At 44.5% G+C, this 26,475-nt stretch overlaps 1 protein-coding gene across 2 annotated transcripts in view; it reads right to left on the reverse strand.

Annotated features, from left to right (window-relative positions):
- Nucleotides 1-26,200, reverse strand: part of KLHL7 (kelch like family member 7) — a 46,275-nt gene extending 20,075 nt beyond the window's left edge. Inside the window, exons 1-6 of one of the 2 annotated variants that reach the window (XM_054020187.1) lie at nt 25,636-26,200; nt 11,269-11,371; nt 8,726-8,819; nt 7,251-7,375; nt 6,175-6,350; nt 2,435-2,609 (exon numbers count right to left, since the gene is read on the reverse strand). In XM_054020187.1, coding sequence (XP_053876162.1) covers nt 2,435-2,609; nt 6,175-6,350; nt 7,251-7,375; nt 8,726-8,819; nt 11,269-11,371; nt 25,636-25,755 — 793 coding nt within the window. In that variant the 5' untranslated portion in view covers nt 25,756-26,200. The remainder of the gene's footprint in view (nt 1-2,434; nt 2,610-6,174; nt 6,351-7,250; nt 7,376-8,725; nt 8,820-11,268; nt 11,372-25,635) is intronic. The other variant, XM_054020188.1, reaches the window with a different exon arrangement.
- Between the last annotated feature and the right edge of the window lie 275 nt (nt 26,201-26,475).

Below are 26,475 nucleotides of genomic sequence, written 5' to 3' on the forward strand. Positions count from 1 at the left end.
GGCCCCCCTCAACATGCTATAAAAACTCCAGGGCCCAGCAGGGGGTTGGGTGGGGGGCAGGGGCCTTGGGCATAGGTGTAGTTTGATTTCTATTGGGGGGGGGGCGCGCAGGGGCCAGGAGTCCAGGAAGGGAGTGCCACCCTCCACCACCTGACTCACCTCAGCAGGCCATCCACCAGTCTGGGTTGGGGGGCAATCAAAATTAGAACTCAAAGGTAGGAGCTTAGCTCACAAAGTTTGAAAACAGCTTAGGGTGCAGGGAGGGAGTAGCTACAGGCTGTGTGCGGGCAGAGGGTAGCTTGAGGTGCAGAAAGAGGATAGCTGGGGCTGTGCACACAGGGGGTGGCTGTGGATGCAAGGAGGGGGGTAGCTGGAGCTGTGTGCACTCTGGGGGTAGCTCAGGGTGCAGGAAGGGGGGTAGCTGGGGCTATGTGCATGCAGGGGGTAGCTCAGGGTGCAGGGAGGGGGGTAGCTGGGGCTATGTGCATGCAGGGGGTAGCTCAGGGTGCAGGGAGGGGGGTACTAAGGGCTGTGTGCTGGGGGGTCCTGTTGCCAGAGGGGTCTACCAGCCATGGAGTCGATTCTCCCCACCCAGGTGGCTCTTACTGGCTGCCTCTGCGGGAGCAAAGGGGGCTGGGATTTGGGAGTTGAGGAGCAGCTTTAACTCAGGGCACCGGCAGGAGAGGAAGGAACGCTGCGGCGGCCTGCTCCATGGCACGAACTGCCACGCACTGCCTGTGTAATGGCAAAAACAACAGCCGGCTCATTTCCCCACCAATAGCAGTTACCTGCTGAGCTTGCTCAGTTCAGGTGAGCATGCTCAGTACAACCTAAATAGGAAATTCTCCCAGGGAGCTCTTTGTGCCCCTACAGTGGTGGGGATCAGGACTTCAGCCCCCCATGGGGTGCCAGGGATTGGGACTTCAGGCCCGCACCTCCCAGCTTGAGCCCCGCAGGGGGTGCTAGGCTCACCATCTGGGTTTCAGCCATGGGGTCCTGCGGCCCCCTTGAAAGGGCTCGCAGACCCCCTGTTGAGAGAACCGCTGTAGTAGAACATAGGGATAGGACAGATGCCCAGTTTTAGGATCCATGTCAGACAGGTCTGGCAACATCAAAATAGAACAAGGATAAAAGGTGCCTGCATGCTCTATTCGTTTAAAAATCTATCCATTTAAAGACATAACCGAAAGTTGCCACATGGAAACTGACAGAAGGAAACATGCATAGAAAAGGAAGTCCAAAGTAGAAGTATAAGGAAAGAGAAACCTGACCAGCAAAATTTAAAAGGGGATACAAATATGCTAGGAAGACACTGACTTGTTTTTAGTCTCCAGCTAACACCACAGAGGAGAGGCAGCTGTTTGCGTTCCCCTTCTCATCAACAAAACCAAACCAAAACCTTAGTTTACCTGTGGCAACAGTGTAAGACCTTTTCAAAGATAATCCAAGCACTTACTTTACTGTCTGGTTAGGAAATAGCCTGGTATGTCCAAAAATTTTACTAATATCAGCAGTGGTATAACTTGTCTCCTCAACCCTGCCCTGGGTTTATACCAAGAGCTCTAACCTCCATTTGGCTTTACTGAGAGTCAAGATCACTCAGCACCCTGCAGGATGAAGCCTTAAGTTTGTAAGAGTTAGTTTAGCAGGAAAAAAATGGCTGAGTGTTGCTTTTAAAGCAGTGCTATGTAGTTTATTCCAGCAGTAATTGAAAGGCTAAAATTAAATTTGGATTTTCTTTCCAAAAACCTGAACAAATGTTTAAGAATATCTGGATTCATCACTGACATTTGATGAAGTTTTAAGGATTGCATTAGGAATCCAGGTCAGGAAGGGGGCGTAGGTGGATTTGTCCCCTCCCTGTTTCATTTAAATAAACACAGACTATGTCAGAGATATTTCATTCAGCACCTTTAGAGTGCTGTATCTCTAGTCCCAATTGTCAGTCTGCATTAGTACCAGAGATGGTAGAGCACAGGTTTAATTTTCTTAAGTCACCTAGGGAAGCTTCATAGACTCAGATATTTTGACATAAACATTTCTTATTAATTCCAATCTAAACCTGAGAAATATTAAAGTTATTAGCTAGTCTCAAAGGTACACTAACCCTCCCAATTATCTCTAATAATCTTGACAAGAAAGCCACATTTCATTACTTATCACTAAGTTGGGATCATTTACCGCTGACTTTCATTTCTTTTCTCATTATATCTGTTATTCTCTAATAGGTGCTATTTATTTGACAAGCAATTAATTAACTTCAGCTAAACTAGACACTCTAGAAGGCATACAGTTATTGCCACATTTAAACTAAACTAAAATACAGTGAAAAATATTTTCATATTAGAGTAAGCAACAGTCAGAGAGCAAAAAAAGTTACGCATCTAAACCGATCGTATAGAATATTAAAATGTGCAACTCGGAGGCAACTTACTGATCACCATTTTAAGGCATTCAGGGTTATCCTGAATAAGTGGCTCAGCTTGTACGGTTTTACTTAAGAAGTTCTTCGATATAAGAGGAAATCTGACTTTAGCAAGGATGTCGACCATGTATGGCTGGCGGTTAGGTTCATCATACTTCAGCCACCTGACTGCTGCATCATAAACCTAAAACACAAAACCAAAACCCAGTAAAGTAGCTAAAGCTGCAAAACAGTTTTTCTTGTGTAGTTGAAATAGAGTTGCCAACTTGGTAATATTTAAAAACTGGACACTCCAGCAGGAGTGCTGGAACCTCCCCATCCCGCCTCTTCCCCAGACTCTGTCCCCATCCACTCCTCTTTCCCTCTTCCCTCCCCCCATGTCACTTGCTGCTTTTCCCCGCCCAGGTCGGGGGGGGGGATTAGCCTGCAGAGCCAAGGTTGGGAGCTGGAGCAGCCCGACGCAGGAAGGTGGTGGCCCGGGCTGAGTAGGGGATGGCATGGGTGATGACCCAGTGCCTCCCCGCCAGCAGTAACCAGACTTTGGGTGACTGGTCAGTAGATCTGACTGGACACTGCCTGGTCCCCTTTTCAACCAAACTTCCTGGTCAAAAACCAGGCACCTGGCTACCCTATGTTGAAAGTTCATCTAATTTATGATTCCAGAATGTGTAAATTTCACAAAAATATGAAAAATCCAACATACTTTAACAGAGTGGTTCTCAAACTTTTGTACTGGTGACCCTTTTCACATAGCAAGCCTCTGAGTGCGACTCCCCATATAAATTAAACACACTTTTTAATATATTTAACACCATTATAAATGCCGGAGGCAAAGCTGGGTTTGGGGTGGAGACTGACAGCTCGCAACCCCCCCTCCCCATGTAATAACCTTGTGACCCCCTGAGGGGTCCCAACCGCAGTTTGAGAACCCCTGCTTTAACACTAAACTAAATAAACATATTACTTTAGGATAAATACAGCCTACGAAGGCTTCAGATTTTGAGAGGTCTATGCAAACCAATTCTATTTTCAAATGAAAGGCCCAATCCTGAAAATTCTTACTCACCTGCATAGCCCCATTAATATCAAGTCTACTCATGAGCATAAGGATTTATATGACCAGGACCAAAGCAAAAGGCAGATGTTATAATACAACACAAGATTTATAACCTTGCCCTTACCTGAAGTACCTTGTACCTTTTTTTTTTTTTTAAATGTTTCTCATCTACAGTGTGAGGGAAATCTCAATTATACTGGAATTGTATGTCTCAGAACATATTTATATTATTTTTATTCCACATTACCATAGCACCTTTGTTAGGAGTGCCAATTCAAATAAAAGTTATTTAAAACAATTAACAGCAGATTACTGCAAATGCAACATTACGGTAAGTTAACTTGGTGAAGAACCCAAGTATGCCGAAATACAACATGTGGGCATTTTTTCTGTTGTCTTCTTGGGTGAAGTTTAAAGAAAAAAGCATCCAGGGTTTGCATGCTAAAATAATTGTATGTAAATGCAGCAGCTGTTTGTTCAAGAATGCAAAGTGTTTCTTTATTTTATCTAATGTGTTTACACGGGACAGTTTCTACTTTAAATAATAGTTATTACTGTTCATGCTGTCACAACACATTTGAGCTGAAAACTGATCATAAAAAGTAATTAAGAGTTCAAACTGGATTGGTATTCTGCCACCAAACCCCTTTGCCACATTCTGAATTACTAAGGTCAAAGGACTGTCCTCTTGACCAGACTAAAACATTTCAGTTATAATCCCCGATACCTATGAATTATAAATCAGAAAATAAGGGTGAATGAAAAAAAGATAGGTTTATTACTAACCCTACAGGCTAAGTAAACTCAACAGATGTATAATTGCAACAGAAAACATGATATACACTTACTGATGGAAACATATACAGGAAAAATATGAAAGGTAGTTTATAACTAAACCAACTTTCCTTAGCTTAAGCTAAATGCACTCTGGAGTAGTACACAAGCTACCGGGGTGTCCAGATGATGGGGGGGGGGCGTGCAGGGATAGCTCAATGGTTTGAGCATTGGCCTGCTAAACCCAGGGTTGTGAGTTCAGTCCTTGAGGGGGCCACCTAGGGATCTGGGGCAAAAATCATTGCTTGGTCCTGCTAGTGAAGGCAGGGGGCTGGACTCGATGACCTTTCAAGGACCCTTCCAGTTCTAGGAGATAGGATATCTCCATTATAAATAAATAAATTGTACACACAACAATCACCCTTCCTGCAGGAGTGCTTGGCTGGCAGACATTTTAGGAGTAAGTTCCCTTTGAGAACACACAACAATTTATGCAACTTCAATCTTCTCATATCCACTTTCCTAGAGGCTTTTTATGCAGGTTAAGTTCTTCATACACAAAATCATTTACAACCTAGCTGAACTGGAGCTCACCCCCTCAGCTTAGGGCTTTAACGCTATTCTACTAGTTAACTAAGCCTGCAAACAAACAAACAAAAAAACCAAAAACCCAACCCCCCAAAAAGTACTCCACCGCTTTTGGAACGTGCATTTCTAGTTTCTAGGGTGTTACTCTGTGGTCTCAGTGTTTCCACGCCCACAGCTAGAACTCTGAAGTTTCACTCATTTCCACAGCTTGTAGCAGTCAATTCTCATGTTCTTACCACCCAACATTTAAAAAACAAAAGACCACACACACAGTTTTGCCCAAGCAAATTCACATAGTTTTATGTAAATGCTTTATTGCAGCAGATATATAAAGTAACCTGAACTAATCTTAGAGCCTGTATAACTTACCAAACCTTAAAGTCAGCAAGATGCCAATTTTATCTTAGCGCGCGCGCGCACACACACACACACATTTTTGTTTGCTACTGTGACAGGAAGTTGCTCATGGTTTCCCCTTAACACGATTTTTCCAGTTTTCCTGTAGCTGCAAAGACTGGCTAGAAAATAACATGCAGAAGCAATATCTGCAGAGTCTTACATTCCAAATGGGATGGAGTGAAGGCAACTTTTAGGGCTATCAACAATGGCAGTAATTCCTTTCACTGAATGGTCTTCTGGCTCCTTTTAGCTGCCTACAAGCTTTGTCTTGGATCTTCTATCTAGTCAATCCCATTTCTTTCTCCATTTCCAGGTTTCTTGAGTGCTCTGTCCATTCCAGTTATATAGACTCCCCTTCCAACTCAGCTCATGTACTATGGCTAAGGATACAGTTCTGTCACGGAGGTCACGGATTCTATGACTCCAGCGGATCTCCATAACTTCTTCAGCTTCAGCCCAGCGTAGCAGTCAGCAGTCAGCCCCTGGAGGGGCGCCCAGTGTTAGTATTCCCCCAGGTATTTTTAGTAGAAGTCATAGACAGATTGTGGACTTCCATGAATTTTTGTTATTGCCTGCGACCTGTCTGTGACTTTTATTAAAAATACCTGGGACAAAAATCTTAACTTTAATGATGGCAATGGAGGTCATATATGGACCTAAATAGACAGAACTCTTTCCATAATCCCCTCCTTATTTCCTTGAAGCCATCCTCACAACTACACAGCTTCCTACACCTGAAATGCTGCCCCGTATTTGTTTTTGTCTGAATAGGACTGAAAGATTTCTGGGTCAGGGTTCATAAATTATTCCATGATCTATGAAGCACTATGGAAATAGTAAATGTAATACATTGTAAGTCAGCGTTTAAACCTTTCAATTGATGTATTTAGCTGGTAGAAGACACATTTTACTAAGAAAACTGGAGTCTTACCTGATCTTCTGCCCTTACAGTTAGTGTGTCCTGGTTCAGGAGATGTGTCACACGTTTAACATCAAGCTGTAGAAACTCATCTGTCTTGTAAACTTCAGTGAAATGTTGATGGATAAAGTCATCTGCAGTGGCCTTCAGTTCTGGACAGTCTAGGCATTCTGCTAATACACTTATACCTATATAGGGAGGTGGAAAATATAAAAAGGTGTTGGATTTTTCCCAAAATTTGTATTGCAAGAAGTTTTCATACACGCCAATGGAATAAGTATCTCTGAAATGATGGTATTTTTATTACTTACCTAGCACACAGTTTTACCCATAGCACCCATAACTCATCTGCAAGTCAAGCTGAAAGAACTAAATGCTTCTCTTCTTCTGAAACTGGAGGCAAACACCAATTTATGGATCTATCTCAGTGGAAAGGAGGGAAAGAAATACACCTCTACCCTGATATAATGCGACTCGATATAACCCGAATAAGCAGTGCTCCGGGGGGGGCAGGGCTGCGCGCTCCGGTGGATCAAAGCAAGTTCGATATAACGCGGTTTCACCTATAACGCAGTAAAAAATTTTGGCTCCCGAGGACAGCGTTATATCGGGGTAGAGGTGTACTTCTAACACAATATAATGCTATTCCACTTTTGGTTCCCAATCCTGTGCAAGCCCATAATTGGATCAGGTTAATGGGTCTCTTCACAGGAAAAGCTAGTTGTAGAATTGGGACCTCAGTTTATAATGAAAACAACATCAATTCCTTAAAAAGTGTCAAGAACATGACATTATAATCTTCATTTCTGTTAAACAGGATCCTATACTGAAATCCACGGAACCTCTTATAAGAAATATTGTTTGTAGAAGCTGCTCTGAAACTTGAGTTGATCTAGGTGGGATAAGTTTTTAGTAATATTATGCAGTTCATAAGTTTCCAAGAAAAGTCTCAAAAGTTTATGACATATTGAATGATTTGTGCAAATTCTGTTGTCTTTTAAAAAGAAAAACACCCAGCTCCAAACATTCATTGGCATTTTTCAAAGAATACCTTTAAAATGATGCATCTGTGTTAAATAATCACTTACCAAGACAGTTTGAAGCATCCACTTGCTCTTTCAAAAAATCCACACACATTTTTTTCACAGGTTCTATTTGATATTGGTTTGCTGCATCTAGTAAAGACTGGACGTTATTGCTATTAACGGAAATTCTGCAAAACACATTTAGTACAAAATGAGCACCACAAACTACCAAGCTACTGGTGTTTGAAACATTTAAACAAAGTTATACAAAAACATCTGCAAAATTATTTCCCCCCTCTTTCCCAGCCAGCTTTACCTCACATTTAAGGGTGAGATGTATTCTTTCTTTGGGTCCTTTCCTGCCCTCCCCTAATAATGTATGTAAGCATAACAATAAGCAAATAAAGACAGGTTGGAACCACTGGTCCTTAATTCTAAAGGATGATTCTTAACCTCTGGACATTTGTAGGGGCCTGATCTTGCAACCCTCATTTGTATAATTAGCCCTTATACAAGCGGTAGCAGATTGAAGGAACGGACCGACCATCTCTTCATCAAGCGTCACCCCAAAGTCCTTTTAGCCCAAATAAGCTCAATATAAACATTCCAGGTGACTGAAGTACTATTTAAAAGCAGAAGAGAAAAGAAATATTGTTATGAAGTTTACAGAAGTACCCATCTAATCTTCCTAGAAACATTTGCCCCAGTCCTGCAAGCTATTCTGCATATGCAGACTCTGGTGACCGGCGCCCATGTAGAGCTCCATTGATGTTAACAGGGGCATATGCAAGTCCCTGCCCACAGACAGCAGCTTGCAGGATCCGAGCCTTTGGTATCTCTTTCACTAATATTTGCATCTATTAGTTTTAGGTGCTGTCAGACCAATGTTTAGAGACTCCATGTAGCAATGCAAACAGCACATTTAAGCACTTGGGAATGTTTATTTAGAAACAAAAGCAAAAACTTGCCAATTATATATTCAATTTTTTTTTTAAAGTTCCTAACCTGGAACAACAGAAACCCTGTTTTATTAAGTTACATCACTATGGCCCTCATCACACGAGCACATTAGAGTTCAACTATACACACTTAAGCTATGTCTACACATGGAACTAGAGGTGTCATTCCATGCTCGTGTACATGTACTTCTCTAGCTCGACTCAGCTTGTACTCGACACAGCTCAGAGGAGAGCTAGCGTAAATATGTTTACACAAGCAGAGGAAATCTTACTCCTAGCTCCTACTGTACATGTACACACACGTAGCCCCATTTAAGACACAAGTTTAAGTGTTTTCAGGATCAAGGCATACATTATTAATATTTTAGTTGGAATAACTATTTGAATGACTATGGTACAGAGAAAAAACTTTACCAATGTTAACAAATTTTAAGGAAGACTTAAATAAGGAGCTGTAAATAGTAACAAGTCGCTGAACTACACACACTTTTTTTTTTCTTTGAGATTTATCATTTATAAATAGTATACTAAGCTTTAAACTTTGTGGCAAAAATGACAAATTTTTAAACAACAAGCTACCTCGCAGTATAAGCAAACTCCACAAGCTGTTCAATAATGTCAGGCTCTGCATCTTTTAGCTCCACTTCAAAGGACTTTGATTCAAGCATATTTGCTGCAATGAAAAGTAACAATAGAACTACATAAGTCTATCATTCTCTGAGCAGTTATTTTTCTACCAGTCACAAAAAATCAGCAGTAAAGCAACTATGCCAAGGGGAAAACCTTAAAACAAAAACAAAACAAAACCAGCATTCCCAGAACCTAAATATTCACACATAGGAACTATTTAAATAGAAACAAAATTAATTTATACTTTATCATAATATAAAAGTTTATTATTAATATTCCAATAATAACTTCACTTTTGTAAGTTCTACTCACATTTAAGAACATAAGAACTAGGGCTGTCAATTAATCGCAGTTAAGTCACACGATTAACTCAAAATAAATTAATCGTAATTAATCGCAGTTTTAATTACACTGGTAAACAATAGACTACCAATTGAAATGTATTACATATTTTGGATGTTTTTCTACATTTTCATATATATATATATATATATATAGTATTCTGTGTTGTAACTGAAATCAAAGTGTGTATTATTTTTATTACAAATATTTGCAGTGTACAAATGATAAAATAAATAGTATTTTTCAATTCACCTCATACAAGTACTGTAGTGCAATCTCTTTGTTGTGAGATTGCAAATTACAAATGTAGATTTCTTTGTTACATAACTGCACTCAAAAACAAAACAATGTAAAACTTCAGAGCCTACAAGTCCACTCAGACCTACTTCTTGTTCAGCCAATCCCTAAAATAAACAAGCTTGTTTACATTTGCAGGAGATAATGCTGCCCTTTTCTTATTTACAATGTCACCTGAAAGTGAGAGCAGGCATTTGCATGGTACTTTTGTAGCCAGCATTGCAAGATATTTAGAAGCCAAATGCGCTCAAGATTCATATGCCCCTTCATGCTTTGGCCACCATTCCAGAGGACATACTTCCATGCTGATGACGCTCGTTAAAAAAAATGTGTTAATTAAATTTGTGACTGAATTCCTTGGGGGAGAATTGTATGTTCCCTGCTCTGTTTACCCACATTCTGCCATATGGTTCATGTTATAGCAGTCTCAGATTATGAGCCAGCATATGTTCGTTTTAAGAACACTTTCACTGCAGGTTTCACAAACACAAAGAAGGAACCAATGTGAGGTTTCTAAAGATAGCTACAGCCCTTTACCCAAGGTTTAAGAATCTGAAGTGCCTTCCAAAATCTGAGAGGGACGAGGTGTGGAGCATGCTTTCAGAAGTCTGAAAAGAGCAATGCTGCAATGCGGAAACTACAGAATCCGAATCACCAAAAAAGAAAATCAACCTTCTGCTGGTGGCATCTGACTCAGATGATGAAAATGAACATGCGTTGGTCCACAATGCTTTGGATTGTTATCGAGCAGAAGCTGTCATCAGCATGGACGCATGTCCCCTGGAATGGTGGTTGAAGCATGAAGGGACATACAAATCTTTAGCGCATTTGGCTCGTAAATATCTTGCGACACCAGCTACAACAATGCCATGAGAATGCTTGTCCTCACTTTCAGGTGACATTGTAAACAAGAAGCAGGCAGCATTATCTCCTGCAAATGTAAACAAACTTGTTTGTCTGAGTGGTTGGCTGAACAAGAAGTAGGACTGAGTGGACTTGCAGGCTCCAAAATTTTACAAAAATGATTGGGGTATGGAACAGCTTCCGTATGAGGAGAGATTAATAAGACTGGAACTTTTCAGCTTGGAAAAGAGACAACCGGGGGGTGAGGGGGAGGGAAGGGGAAGAATATGATAGAGGTCTATAAAATCAGGACTGTGTTGTGAAAGTAAATAAGGAAGTCTTATTTACTCCTTCTCCTAACACAAGAACTAGGAATGACCAAATGAAATTAAAAGGTAGCAGGTTTAAAACACACAAAAGGAAGTATTTCTTCACACAACGCACAGTCAACCTGTGAAACTCTTTGCCAGAGGATGCTGTGAAGGACAAGACTGTAACAGGGTTCAAAAAAGAACCCGATAAATTCATGGAGGATAGGTCCATCAATGGCTAGTAGGCAGGATGAGCAGGGATGGTGTCCCTAGCCTCTGTTTGCCAGAAGGTGGGAATAGAAGACAAGGAATGGATCACTTGATGATTACCTGTTCTGTTCATTCCCTCTGGGGCACTGGCCATTGGCCACTATCCTCCATGAACTTACCTAGCTCTTTTTTGAACCCTGTATTAGTTTTGGTCTTCACAACATCCTCTGGCAAGGAGTTCCACAGGAAGATACTTAATCACATGAATAGCCCCACTGACTTTAATAAGAGAAGATAAAAAGGGTAAAAAGCAGCGCTGCATGGGGGAAGGAGAGAAATTAAGGAGAGAGGAAAGTACAAGAGCTTTCCCTCCGACTGTTTAAGAGCCAGTCTCTATTATCTTCTTCAGAGACCCCTGGCAAAAAGTTGTTAATCTTTTTATTTTAAATATTAAAAACATTAAAATAAGCCAATTTTGAGAAGACTTACTAGTAAACATCAAGTTAAAAAAGTGACTGGCTGAAGCAAGCACAACACGATGAGCTGGGATCTTTCTTTCCTGTACCATGAGAATGACATCACAGAGAGTTTTCTAATAAAAAAGTAAAGATCAACTTTGTGAGAAATACACACAAGAATATTATCTTAAAAGAGGTTTTCAGAAATCCATTGCTTTCTCTGCTCTCCGGCTAGCAGGCTCATCACATAATGGTAAAGTAAAAAACATAAGAACAATTAGTAGTTTAGATACGCCAAACAAAGGTGAAGGGATGATCAAAGTTAAGGCTTACATATCAATCTTGGTTTACCCTGTTTAACAAGACAATAATGCACCTTTATATTGGAGACAAATAGATCACCCAAGCATCATCTCAAAAATATGCAAGTTAAAGGGACAGATGTCAGTTTAAAAGTTTCTACAAAAGAAATGATTTTTTACCTGTCATTGTCTAAGTAACATGTAAGATCACTGTTCTGAGAATTTTCTGTTTACTCAGTTTGGTTACCTGGTATATTTTGACAGCACTAAATGTCTAGTCAGACAGTTTTTCCCATTTGTGTGATCTTTCACACAGCGACTGGAAGAGCAAGCACCTGTAAAACTAGAAAAATTGTTGGAGCAAGAATAGTGTGTGTGGGCGGAATATATATAAATGAATAGAATTAAAGTTGGCATTCCTTTAAGACTGACTTTAAGAACATGAACACTGACTTGTGTCAGACTTCAATGGGACCCGAGGACATATAGCATCAGGTTCTTATTGAATTCACTAATATTGCTGTCTAGCATTAGAACTTCATTCTGAGGTACATGAAGTTCCCTTATTGCAAAAAAGTTAAACCAAAACAACCCATTAATAGAGTGGGAAGGAAGTGTGCATAGTCAGAACTAGATAGGGAAAACAGAATGATAGTTTAAATATCCGATTATCTGAGTTTCAGTCAGATCCCTAAATGCTCTTTTAGTAGTTTTTGATTCACTCAGGAAATAACACAGATCAGAAGCACCTACAGCTACAATAACAGATTCATAAAAATAATGCATATGTTAAAAAACCAAACAAACAGTTGTTTGAGTAACAAGTGTACACCAGAAAAAGTCTCTTTGCACACCTGTAGCTAAAAATACTTAAGCAATAAAGACCAAATTTGGTCTTAAAAAAAAAAAAAAAAAAAAAAACTGCTCCAAACCCAAGCCCTTGTATTTTTTGGGGTGTGTGGGCGGGGGGGAGAGAAAGAGAGGAGCTACATATAAGGAACACTTTTCTCAGATGACTTCTAACTTGGTCTACTAACGTTACCCAGCACCCTTGTGTGTCACTGAAAATCTCAAGATAATCTGAGTAAGCATGCAGATTTTAACACACTTTGATGAGTCAGCCTTAGACCTGAAAGTGATGTTCAATCTTAACTACAGTGGTGCTGGTGCTCTGCTATAATAAAGCACCATGCACCCATATGCCAACACATTATTAATTTTTTTGTGTTGTGGCAGCAACTATAAGCCTCAATCAAGAATTGGGACCTCATTGTGCTAGGCGCTGTATGTACATGTATTGAGAAGATGTTCCCTGCCTCAAATTGCTTACAGACAAGGGATAGCACCATTCAGTAGCCTCAAATTGGTGCTGTGAGTGAATGGCACTCTACAGAATGAATTTCTGTAATTGTCTTTCCCTCCTCACTGAGTAATGGGCCTACCTTAACCCTGGTCTCCCTCTTGCTTCTCATGTATTTGTAAAATGCTTTCTTGTTACACTTTATATCTCTACCTAGTTTAACCTTGTTTTGTGCCGTGGCCTTTCCAGTTTTGTCCCTACATGCTTGTGGTGGTGTTTTTTATTCATCCTTTGTAATTTGATCTAGTTTCTACTTCTTGTATGACTCTCTTTTGAGTTACAGGTCAGGTTAAGCTAGCATGGTGTCATACCACACTTCCTGTCTTTCCTATGCAGTGGGATAGTTTGCTTGTGTGCCCTTAATAATGTCTCTTTAAAAAACTGCCAACTCTGTTTAAAACAACCAACCAACTCCACAAAAGCAAACTTAATTCTAGGATTCAAGTGCCTTTGAGGTTGAGGATATGAAGGCAGGAGAAAAGGTGAGAAGGAATAAAAGAAAGCAGCAGGAGCTGCAGGGAAAGAGAGGAGCCGCCTCTTATGTACCTCTCTAGCACCCCCAGGAGCCTGGACTGATTAACACCAGCTTCTCAGGGAGTTTCCTGTTTCCTGCTGCTTCCCTGAACCCACTTGAGGATAGGGTTACCATTCGTCCGGATTCCCCCGGACATGTCCGGCTTTTTCGGGTTAAAAATAGCGTCCGGGGGGAATTTGTCAATGTCCGGACTTCCCCTCCTCCCCCCTCCCATGCAGAGCGTGCGCGCGCTTACAAAGCAGCCGGTGCTCCAAAAGCCAGAGCCAGAGCCCTTCTGCACGTCCCCCTCCTCCCTCCTGAAACTTGACACCCCCCCTCCTCTCCCTCCCTCCACTCACAGATCGCTGGCCGTTTGTCTGGAGCTTCGAGCCTGCTCCCCTCCCCCACTGTCGAGCGCGCTGCTCTGCAGCACAGTAAGGGGGCCGGGGGCCAGAGAAGCGGCAGGGAGGTTGGGGGGGGGGGGGGTAGTCAAGAGACAGGGAGCAGGGGGGAGGGTTGAATGGGTCAGGGAGTTCGGGGGAGGCTGTCTGGGGGTTGGGGGTGTAAGGTTTTGGGTAATCAGGGTACAGGTGGGGGGGGTCTCAGGAGGGGGCAGTTAGGGGACAAGGAGCGGGGGGGGTGTTTGGGAGTTCGGGGGGGAGGCTGTCTGGGGGTTGGGGGTGTAAGGTTTTGGGCAGTCAGGGTACAGGTGGGGGGGGTCTCAGGAGGGGGCAGTTAGGGGACAAGGAACAGGGAGGCTTAGGTAGGGGGTGGGGTTCTGGAGGGCAGTTAGGAGCAGGGGTCCCAGGAGGGGGCAGTCAGGGGACAAGGAGCGGGGGGGGAGTTCGGGGCGGACTTTCTGGGGGAGGGTGGATAAGGTTTTGGGCAGTCAGGGTACAGGTAGGGGGTAGGGTCCTGGGGGGCAGTTAGGGAGAGGGGTCTTAGGAAGGGGCAGTTAGGGGATAAGGAACAGGGAGGCTTAGGTAGGGGGTGGGGTTCTGGGGGGCAGTCAGGGGACAAGGAGTGGGGGGGAGGGTTGGGGGTTCTGAGGGGGCAGGAAGTGGGAGGGAGTGGAAGGGGCGGGGGCGGGGCTAGGACAGGACGGGGGCGGGGCTAGGGCGGGGCTCCTCCCATCCTCTTTTTTGATTGTTGAAATATGGTAACCCTACTTGAGGAGAACAGGCAGTCAACTGTAGTAGTAGGAGCCAGTTAGGCCCTTAAGACGCTGATATCTTCCCTCACTCAGGCCCTGCTACCAGCCTGCTTATTTGTCCCCTTCAATTGAGTGTTGAGAGCCACTATAGCTGGCACAGAACAGTCATGAGTGAAAGAAGAAAACGCCCCTCTGGGGCAGCATTCAGAAAAAGAAAGAAAGCAAAGGAAGCTTTTCTATCTAAGCAGGAAGGAGCTCTCCTGAGATACATAGACACAAATGTTAACGGTGAGCCTTCCGGCCCCAGTGAGGATGTGAGTGGTGAGGAGATGCCTGATCTTCCAGTTAGTCAGAGTGCAGGTGACCTGGCAGCTACTGCCCCATCCATATCTCCATCTCAAATGGATGTAACCATGCACATTCCTGAAGAAAAGGGTAGATCAGAGAAGAGTGTGGTGGAGGCGCAAGAAACAGCTGCTGCTGAGTTTAGTTCCTTAAGTCTAGATGAGGCAGTGAGGGATAGCTCAGTGGTTTAAGCATTGGCCTGCTAAACCCAGGGTTGAAAGTTCAATCCTTGAGGGGGCCACTTAGGGATCGGGGGCAAAATCAGTATTTGGTCCTGCTAGTGAAGGCAGGGGGCTGGACTCAATGACCTTTCAGGGTCCCTTCCAGTTCTATGAGATAGGTATATCTCCATATATTATTATATCATGATCCAAGACTGTGGACCCACTTGAGCAGCAGCCTGAGGGACTTTCTTGTACTGCATGGGCCACAGCAAGTGAAAAACTTCATGGTCCCCAAAGACAAATGAAAATAGAAGTTTCCATCCAATACATTACTGGCATGAAATCCCCAATGGTGACAAAGTGGAGAGGCCATGGCTTATGTACTCAAAAACCCAGAATGCTGCATATTGTTTTTGTTGCAAACTCTTCCAGTCTAATGTTCCTGCCACATTGGGTTCTACAGGAACAAAGGACTGGAAAAATCTGGCTAGAAATCTGGCATGCCATGAGAAGGCAGCAAATCACCAGAAAGCATTCCATAGGTGGAAAGAGCTTGAGATGAGACTATGGTTAAAGGCCACCACAGATGATCAGCATCAAGAGAAGATTGCATCAGAGTCTCTTTACTGGCAAAATGTTCTGAAAAGGCTCAATGCCATTGTGAGAATGCTTACTACCCAAAACCTAGCACTGTGTAGCACTTCAGATCAGCTGTATGTGCCAAACAATGGAAACTTCCTTAAAATTGTGGAGCTGATGGCTGAGTTTGATGCTGTACTCCCGGAGCATCTAAGAAGAGTCACCACCCAGGAAATGTACACACACCACTACTTTGGAAAAAACAATTCAAAATGAGATCATACAGTTACTGCCAACAAAAGTCAAACAGAAGATTGTGGCAGATGTGAAGTCAGCAAGATATTACTCTGTTATTCCTGACTGCGCACCTGACAACAGCCATACGGAACAAATGACTCTAATGGAGGGCTTTAAACTAGGTTCACCGGGGGAAGGAGACCAAAGCCCTGAGGTAAGTGGGGAAATGGGATCCTGGGAGGAAGCACAAGCAGGAGAGCGCAAGAGGGGAGGACTCCTGTCTCATGCTGAGAAAGAGGGACGATCATTGAGTTATCTTAAGTGCCTATACACAAATGCAAGAAGCCTGGGAAACAAGCAGGGAGAACTGGAAGTCCTGGCACAGTCAGGGAACTATGATGTGATTGGAATAACAGAGACTTGGTGGGATAACTCACATGACTGGAGTACTGTCATGGATGGATATAAACTGTTCAGGAAGGACAGGCAGGGCAGAAAAGGTGGGGGAGTTGCGTTGTATGTAAGAGAGGAGTATGACTGCTCAGAGCTCCGGTATGATACTGCAGAAAAACCTAAGAGTCTCTGGATAAAGTTGAGAAGTGGGAGCAACAAGGGTGATGTCGTGGTTGGAGTCTGCTATAGACCACCAGACCAGGGGGATGAGGTGGACGAAGCTTTCTTCTGGCAACTAGCAGAAGTTGCTAGATCGCAGGCCCTGGTTCTCATGGGAGACTTTAATCACCCTGATATCTGCTGGGAGAGCAATACAGCGGTGCACAGGCAATCCAGGAAATTTTTGGAAAGCGTAGGGGACAATTTCCTGGTGCAAGTGCTGGAGGAACCAACTAGGGGCAAAGCTTTTCTTGACCTGCTGCTCACAAACAGGGAAGAACTAGTAGGGGAAGCAAAAGTGGATGGGAACCTGGGAGGCAGTGACCATGAGATGGTCGAGTTCAGGATCCTGACACAAGGAAGAAAGGAGAGCAGCAGAATATGGACCCTGGACTTCAGAAAAGCAGACTTTGACTCCCTCAGGGAACAGATGGGCAGGATCCCCTGGGAGAATAACATGAAGGGCAAAGGGGTCCAGGATAGGGTTACCATTCGTCCGGATTCCCCCGGACATGTCCGGCTTTTTCGGGTTAAAAATAGCGTCCGGGGGGAACTTGTCAATGTCTGGACTTCCCCTCCTCCCCCCTCCCATGCAGAGCGTGCGCGCGCTTACAAAGCAGCCGGTGCTCCAAAAGCCAGAGCCAGAGCCCTTCTGCATGTCCCCCTCCTCCCTCCTGAAACTTGACACCCCCCCTCCTCTCCCTCCCTCCACTCACAGATCGCTGGCCGTTTGTCTGGAGCTTCGAGCCTGCTCCCCTCCCCCACTGTCGAGCGCGCTGCTCTGCAGCACAGTAAGGGGGCCGGGGGCCAGAGAAGCGGCAGGGAGGTTGGGGGGGGGGGTAGTCAAGAGACAGGGAGCAGGGGGGAGGGTTGAATGGGTCAGGGAGTTCGGGGGAGGCTGTCTGGGGGTTGGGGGTGTAAGGTTTTGGGTAATCAGGGTACAGGTGGGGGGTCTCAGGAGGGGGCAGTTAGGGGACAAGGAGCGGGGGGGGTGTTTGGGAGTTCAGGGGGGGGCTGTCTGGGGTGTAAGGTTTTGGGCAGTCAGGGTACAGGTGGGGGGGGTCTCAGGAGGGGGCAGTTAGGGGACAAGGAACAGGGAGGCTTAGGTAGGGGGTGGGGATCTGGGGGGCAGTCAGGGGACAAGGAGTGGGGGGGAGGGTTGGGGGTTCTGAGGGGGCAGGAAGTGGGAGGGAGTGGAAGGGGCGGGGGCGGGGCTAGGACAGGACGGGGGCGGGGCTAGGGCGGGGCTCCTCCCATCCTCTTTTTTGATTGTTGAAATATGGTAACCCTAGTCCAGGAGAGCTGGCTGTATTTTAAAGAATCCTTATTGAGGTTGCAGGAACAAACCATCCCGATGTGTAGAAAGAATAGTAAATATGGCAGGCGACCAGCTTGGCTAAACAGTGAAATCCTTGCTGATCTTAAACGCAAAAAAGAGACTTATAAGAAGTGGAATATTGGACAAATGACCAGGGAGGAGTATAAAAATATTGCTCAGGCGTGCAGGAGTGAAATCAGGAAGGCCAAATCACACTTGGAGTTGCAGTTAGCAAGAGATGTTAAGAGTAACAAGAAGGGTTTCTTCAGGTATGTTAGCAACAAGAAGAAAATCAAGGAAAGTGTGGGCCCCTAACTGAATGAGGGAGGCAACCTAGTGACCGAGGATGTGGAAAAAGCTAATGTACTCAATGATTTTTTTGCCTCTGTCTTCACGCACAAGGTCAGCTCCCAGATTGCTGCACTGGGCAGTACAGCATGGGGAGAAGGTGACCAGCCCTCTGTGGAGAAAGAAGTGGTTCGGGACTATTTAGAAAAACTGAACGTGCACAAGTCCATGGGGCCGGATGCGCTGCATCCGAGGGTGCTAAAGGAGTTGGCGGGTGAGATTGCAGAGCCATTAGCCATTATTTTTGAAAACTCATGGCGATCGGGGGAGGTCCCAGATGACTGGAAAAAGGCTAATGTAGTGCCCATCTTTAAAAAAGGGAAGAAGGAGGATCCGGGGAACTACAGGCCAGTCAGCCTCACCTCAGTCCCTGGAAAAATTATGGAGCAGGTCCTCAAGGAATCAATTATGAAACATTTAGAGGAGAGGAAAGTGATCAGGAACAGTCAGCATGGATTCACGAAGGGGAAGTCGTGCCTGACTAACCTAATTGCCTTCTATGATGAGATAACTGGCTCTGTGGATGAGGGGAAAGCAGTGGATGTGTTATTTCTTGACTTTAGCAAAGCTTTTGATACTGTCTCCCACAGTATTCTTGCCACCAAGTTAAAGAAGTATGGGCTGGATGAATGGACTGTAAGGTGGATAGAAAGCTGGCTAGATCGTCGGGCTCAACGGGTAGTGATCAATGGCTCCATGTCTAGTTGGCAGCCGGTTTCAAGTGGAGTGCCCCAAGGGTCGGTCCTGGGGCCGGTTTTGTTTAATATCTTTATTAATGATCTGGAGGATGGTGTGGACTGCACTCTCAGCAAGTTTGCAGATGACACTAAACTAGGAGGCGTGGTAGATACACTAGAGGGTAGGGATCGGATACAGAGGGACCTAGACAAATTAGAGGATTGGGCAGAAAAAAACCTGATGAGGTTCAACAAGGACAAGTGCAGAGTCCTGCACTTAGGACGGAAGAATCCCATGCACTGCTACAGACTAGGGACCGAATGGCTAGGTAGCAGTTCTGCTGAAAAGGAACTAGGGGTCACAGTGGACGAGAAGCTGGATATGAGTCAACAGTGTGCTCTTGTTGCCAAGAAGGCTAACGGCATTTTGGGCTGTATAAGTAGGGGCATTGCCAGCAGATCGAGGAACGTGATCGTTCCCCTTTATTTGACATTGGTGAGGCCTCATCTGGAAGACTGTGTCCAGTTTTGGGCCCCACACTACAAGAAGGATGTGGAAAAATTGGAAAGAGTCCAGCGGAGGGCAACAAAAATGATTAGGGGTCTGGAGCACATGACTTATGAGGAGAGGCTGAGAGAACTGGGATTGTTTAGTCTCCAGAAGAGAAGAATGAGGGGGGATTTGATAGCAGCCTTCAACTACCTGAAGGGGGGTTCCAAAGAGGATGGAGCTCGGCTGTTCTCAGTGGTGGCAGATGACAGAACAAGGAGCAATGGTCTCAAGTTGCGGTGGGGGAGGTCCAGGTTGGATATCAGGAAAAACTATTTCACTAGGAGGGTGGTGAAACACTGGAATGCGTTACCTAGGGAGGTGGTGGAGTCTCCTTCCTTGGAGGTTTTTAAGGCCCGGCTTGACAAAGCCCTGGCTGGGATGATTTAGCTGGGAATTGGTCCTGCTTTGAGCAGGGGGTTGGTCTAGATGACCTCTTGAGGTCCCTTCCAACTCTGATATTCTATGATTCTATGGTGCGTTTTGTAACAACAACAGAACCTAGTGAAAATGTCCCTGCAAAGGCAACTGTCAGAGAGCATTTTATAGAATTTATTGACATAGATGATACTACAGGAGCTGGTATGACAAATGTGCTTCTTAAAAAGCTGGAAGATACGGGAATTGCGATAGCTGATATGAGAGGTCAGGTCTACAATAATGGTAGCTACATGAAAGGAAAGAACAGAGAAGTGCAGACACGGATCCGAGAGTTAAACCCTCGAACTTTTTTTGTCCCATGCAGTTCTCATTCACTGAACTTGGTGGTCAGTGATGCAGTATCAGCTTCTAGTGAGGCTGCTGAATTTTTTAATGTAATTCAAAGCATCAATGTATTTCTCTCTGCATCAACTCATCAATGGCAAATTTTGAAGCAACATCTGGGAACATCCTCTCTGACACTGAAACCACTGAGTGCCATACGATGGGAAAGTCGAATGGAGGTGATAAAGCCTATCAAACACCAAATTGGGAAGATAGATGATGCAATAGTTGCCATTATGGAGGTTAATGCTATGACAGGAACTGTTCATGGGAGAACAGTGGCAGAGGGAAATGGAATCACCAGAAACATACGTAACTTCAAATTTCTGTGTGGCTTAGTGTTGTGGCATGACATAGCGTTTGAAATAAATGTTGTAAGCAAGAGACTCCAAGGTGTTGACCTTGATATATCTAGAGCAATGGAACAATTGGATAAAGCAAAGTCACACTTACCGGTCAGATGAGGGATTACAAAATGTTCTGAAGAGCGCACAGAAGTTGGCAGAGGAACTTCACACTGAAGCTGTTTTCCCACCCATTCAAGAATATAAGAGTCACCAAAGAAGAAGACGACATTTTGATTACGAGGCACGGGATAATCCCATAAGTGACCCCAAACAACAATTCAAAATTGGAATTATTTAACCAGGTGCTAGATTGTTTCATGCAGCTCAAGGAACACAGCAGTATATTTGGGATGTTGTATGATATTCCAAAACTCCTCACTATACCTGAAGAAGACCTACACCAGCAATGTAGGGCACTAGAGACAGTGTTGACACATGATGACATGCGAGATATTGATCCGAGTGATTTAGGTGATGAACTGAAATGCCCTTTCAAGATACACTTCTACCCCGATATAACGCTGTCCTCGGGAGCCAAAACATCTTACCGCATTATAGGTGAAACCACATTATATCGAACTTGCTTTGATCTGCCAGAGTGTGCAGCCCTGCCCCCCGGAGCACTGCTTTACCACGGTATATCCGAATTCGTGTTATATCAGGTCGCGTTATATCGGGGTAGAGGTGTACATTTCAGCAGGATCAACTCCAAAAGCTGTTCTGGAATATATGTGCACAAATAAGATGACCACTCTCTTTCCAAATGCTTTTTTTGCTCTGCACATACTTCTAATACTTCCTGTAACAGTTGCCAGTGGAGAACGCAGCTTCTCCAAGCTGAAGTTAATAAAAACACATCTACGCTCCACAATGACACAGGGGAGGCTGGTCGGCCTTGCAACCATCTCAATAGAGCATGAGCGGGCCCAGACTGTGGACCTTCAGAAAGCAGTTCAAATCTTTGCAACCAAGAAGGAACCGAAAGCACCACTTTGATTATTCAAACAGATAAAAATGCCAGTGTTTACTATGCAGACAAGAAAAGTTACATTTGCTGTTCAGGCATTTGAAAGTTAAGTGTTACTTAAAATTTTTGAACAAGGCATTTGAAGTTGTTAGTTCTCCTTTCATGGTACTGCTCTGCTACCTGCCCCAATAGGGGAGTAGAACAGGAAGAAGGCAGATGAGAGACCTTTCAAAGTTTTGGCCCAAGCAAGGGGGTATGGGGACGTCGTTTGAGCTCAGGTGCCAAAATGTTGTGGGCCAGCCCTGCAGTAGCTACCTACCAGGCTATAAACATGAGCATGGGCTTCTTAGGTAAGCAGTCAGATACAGCAGCCATGTAGATCAAGAAACAACATTTTGCAGGGTTGTCACCTAGAATTCTAACAGAATCTCAACTGATTCAGTTGACAGGAGGCATATTTAGTTTGGGATCCACATTGGGAGAATAAATACTAAAAAACACCCAACACCCATTCCACCTACACCAAGCATAAAGATTTGACTGTTCATGTCCACCTCAATTCCAACAGTCTCTGAAAAAGGGTTGTGTGTTAATACAGTTTCAACCTGAAATAACTCAGCCCTCTACTCAAACTTGATTTTTTGGCTTAGTACAGAGAAGTCCTCAGATAAGAAAGAACAGGAGTACTTGTGGCACCTTAGAGACTAACCAATTTATTAGAGCATAAGCTTTCTAATAAATTGATTAGTCTCTAAGGTGCCACAAATACTCCTGTTTTTTGCGGATACAGACTAACACGGCTGCTACTCTGAAACCGGTCAGATAAGAAAGTGGACCCACTGCAGTAACTCTTCCTGTTTTCGTATTAGCAATAAACTCTGCATAACAATAACTGAACTTTCAATACAGATACAGGAGTATGTTCACTGTGCCACAAAAACAACAAGGAGTCTGGTGGCACCTTAAAGACTAACAGATTTATTTGGGCATAAGCTTTCGTGGGTAATAACCTCACTTCTTCAGATGCATAGAGTGAAAGTTACAGATGCAGGCATTATATACTGACACATGGAGAGCAGGGAGTTACTTCGCAAGTGGAGAACCAGTGTTGACAGGGCCAATTCAATCAGGGTGGATGTAGTCCACTCCCAATAATAGATGAGGAGGTGTCAATTCCAGGAGAGGAAAAGCTGCTTCTGTAATGAGCCAGCCACTCCCAGTCCCTATTCAAACCCAGATTAATGGTGTTAAATTTGCAAATGAATTTTAGTTCTGCTGTTTCTCTTTGAAGTCTGTTTCTGAATTTTTTTTTTCCAATGCTAGTGACTTTTAAATCTGTAATAGAATGACCAGGGAGATTGAAGCGTTCACTTAGTGGCTTATGTATGTTACCATTCCTGATGTCCGATTTGTGTCCATTTATTCTTTTGCGGAGGGACTGTCCGGTTTGGCCAATGTACATGGCAGAGGGGCATTGCTGGCACATGATGGCATATATAACATTAGTGGATGTGCAGGTGAATGAGCCCTTGATGGTGTGGCTGATGTGGTTGGGTCCTCTGATGGTGTCGCCAGAGTAGATATGGGGACAGAGTAGGCAACGAGGTTTGCTACAGGGATTGGTTCCTGGGTTGGTGTTTCTGTGGTGTGGTGTGTAGTTGCTGGTGAGTATTTGCTTCAGGTTGGGGGGTTGTCTGTAAGCGAGGACTGGCCTGCCTCCCAAGGTCTGTGAGAGTGAGGGATCATTTTCCAGGATAGGTTGTAGATTGTGGATAATGCGCTGGAGAGGTTTTAGCTGGGGGCGGTATGTGATGGCCAGTGGTGTTCTGTTATTGTCCTTGTTGGGCCTGTCCTGTAGTAGGTGATTTCTGGGTACCCGTCTTGCTCTGTCAATCTGTTTCCTCACTTCCCCAGGTGGGTATTGTAGTTTTACGAATGCTTGATAAAGATCTTGTAGGTGTTTGTCTCTGTCTGAGGGGTTGGAGCAAATTCAGTTGTATCTTAGGGCTTGGCTGTAGACAATGGATCGTGTGATGCGTCTTGGATGGAAGCTGGAGGCATGTAGGTACGTATAGCGGTCAGTAGGTTTCCGGTATAGGGTGGTGTTTATGTGACCATCACTTATTTGCACGTAGTGTCCAGGAAGTGGATCTCTTGTGTGGACTGGTCCAGGCTGAGGTTGATGGTGGGGTGGAAATTGTTGAAGTCCAGGTGGAATTCTTCAAGGGCCTCCTTTCCGTGGGTCCATATGATGAAGATGTCATCAACGTAGCGCAAGTAGAGGAGGGGCACTAGGGGATGAGAGCTGAGGAAGCATTGTTCTAAGTCAGCCATAAAAATGTTGTCATACTGTGGGGCCATGCGGGTACCCATAGCAGTGCCACTGACTTGAAGGTATAAGTTGTCCCCAAATCTGAAGTGGTTGTGGGTGAGGACAAAGTCACAAAGCTCAGCCACCAGGCGTGCTGTGGCCTCATCAGGGATACTGTTCCTGACAGCTTGTAGTCCATCCTCATGTGGAATATTGGTGTAAAGAGCTTCTACATCCATGGTGGCCAGGATGGTGTTGAAGGGCTCATTCACCTGCACATCCACTAATGTTATATATGCCATCATGTGCCAGCAATGCCCCTCTGCCATGTACATTGGCCAAACCGGACAGTCCCTCCGCAAAAGAATAAATGGACACAAATCGGACATCAGGAATGGTAACATACATAAGCCACTAAGTGAACACTTCAATCTCCCTGGTCATTCTATTACAGATTTAAAAGTCACTAGCATTGAACAAAAAAACTTCAGAAACAGACTTCAAAGAGAAACAGCAGAACTAAAATTCATTTGCAAATTTAACACCATTAATCTGGGTTTGAATAGGGACTGGGAGTGGCTGGCTCATTACAGAAGCAGCTTTTCCTCTCCTGGAATTGACACCTCCTCATCTATTATTGGGAGTGGACTACATCCACCCTGATTGAATTGGCCCTGTCAACACTGGTTCTCCACTTGCGAAGTAACTCCCTGCTCTCCATGTGTCAGTATATGCCTGCATCTGTAACTTTCACTCTATGCATCTGAAGAAGTGAGGTTATTACCCACGAAAGCTTATACCCAAATAAATCTGTTAGTCTTTAAGGTGCCACCAGTCTCCTTGCCGTTTTTGTTGATACAGACTAACACGGCTACCCCCTGCTACTTGACACTGTGCCACAGTACACAAGTATGTCAGCAGCTATTTATTATTTTTATAATGCCCAAAGCATGCTGAGTCTACTTATTGCTTGTATTTCATGCAATTCGTTTTGTGACATCTTCCTCTCAAAGTCCAATATGTGCAAGGATTAAATAGAAAGGGGTTTTGTCCATCCCTAAACAATTTTTAGAAGCTCCACCAGATCTCTAGATTATTCTATATGAACATATTAATTTAATAAAGGATACTGAAGCCTAGCTGATAAATTAGTTTTGGTTGGGCTCAAACTCTGAATTGGTGGATTACCCCTATTAGAATACTTAAAAGCAGATGTTGGTTTAACACAATAATACTGAAAATTGTCTTAAGCAACCACCCTATAGACAGGGAGACATCTATTAAAGATGAAACAAAGTTGAATTGTCTAGTGAATACAAGTGGGATAGCAGGATTCCTGGGATCAACATCTGACCAGATGTGTGCCGGTGGGAAAATTACTTACATGCTTGGTGCCTGTAAAATGGGAACAATAATTCAGACCTGGTGTAGCTTACTTGGTTACAGTTTCCAGTGCATACTCAAAGCTATGCAGAGAAGTCAGTGGAAGCCCACACATGCATCCAAAAACAAAGGACAGGACTAATGATGACATGTTCTAACTAGGGTGACCAGACAGCAAATATGAAAAATCAGGACAGAGTGTGTGTGTGGGGGGGGTAATAGGTGCCCATATAAGAAAAAGCCCCGAATATCAAGATTGTCCCTATAAAATCGGGACATCTGGTCACCCTAGTTCTAACTACGATTACTGGGAAACTTGAGGTTGATATAGATCAGTTTACTAAGACTGGGTGGTGATGATGTTGGCCACTAGACACTGGATATTGGATCCTATTGGGCAGATTTCACCACAAACAGCGAAAGAACACAGGACCTTCTGCTCCTTCAGCTGTATCTCCTGCCCTACCTGTTTTCGCATGGTATTCATGACTCCCATAAAGCTCGCCAGCAGTTTAGCTTCTTCTCGGGCTGCAAGTTTCTTCTCTGTTTTCTTCTTGTTGCTTTTTTCCGACCCAGAGGCTGCCATGCTCCCCTTCTCTCACCACCAAGAAAACAAAGGCTGGCAGGACTCACGCAGGCCCATGCACAGCAGCCAAAGGAAGCCAATTATAACACACCGAACTGCCCTAACTAAGATCCCAGACGGACGAGTAGGCTGCGTAACCACGCACTACAAAACCTCCTGCTGCTTCTACAACCGGGCAGCCGACAGGGCGAGCCACCTGGGCAATCACCTGCCGCGGCAGCCGGAGGAGCCGGACTGATCAGATCCCAGGAGAAGCCGCAGGGCCAACCAGTCCCTAGTACAGACGCCTGGGAACACAGCCTGGGGCCCGTGGCTGCAGCGCTCCGGGGATGGTGGGGACGCGCGACACATCGATCGCCAACGTTCCACCGATAGAATGTGAGCTCCTGGAGAAAATCCTACATAATTCCCAAAGGGGGCGGGGGGAGCGGACCGGCGCACACTGACGTCATAGAACGGCGCGGGGGTCTATCTCTAGTCTTCCTCCTACCCCCGCAGGCGCTCCGGAGCCAAACAAACAAAGGACCAGGAGGTGGAATGGGTCACGTGCTTGCTTTATTAACAGGGCGGGGGAGGAGGGTTGAGTCAAGTGCGCACGCGCACGCCTGAATGTGCAATGCTGTGAGCACGCTGTGGGGTGGTGGATGCGCGTGTGTGCTTTGCGGAGGGGAACAGGGCTGTGCAAACCCCGCGCGTTTTACTGTGTTATCCGAGCTGCCA

This window comes from Malaclemys terrapin, chromosome 2 (assembly GCF_027887155.1).
Source record: "Malaclemys terrapin pileata isolate rMalTer1 chromosome 2, rMalTer1.hap1, whole genome shotgun sequence".
Taxonomy (NCBI): domain Eukaryota; kingdom Metazoa; phylum Chordata; order Testudines; family Emydidae; genus Malaclemys; species Malaclemys terrapin.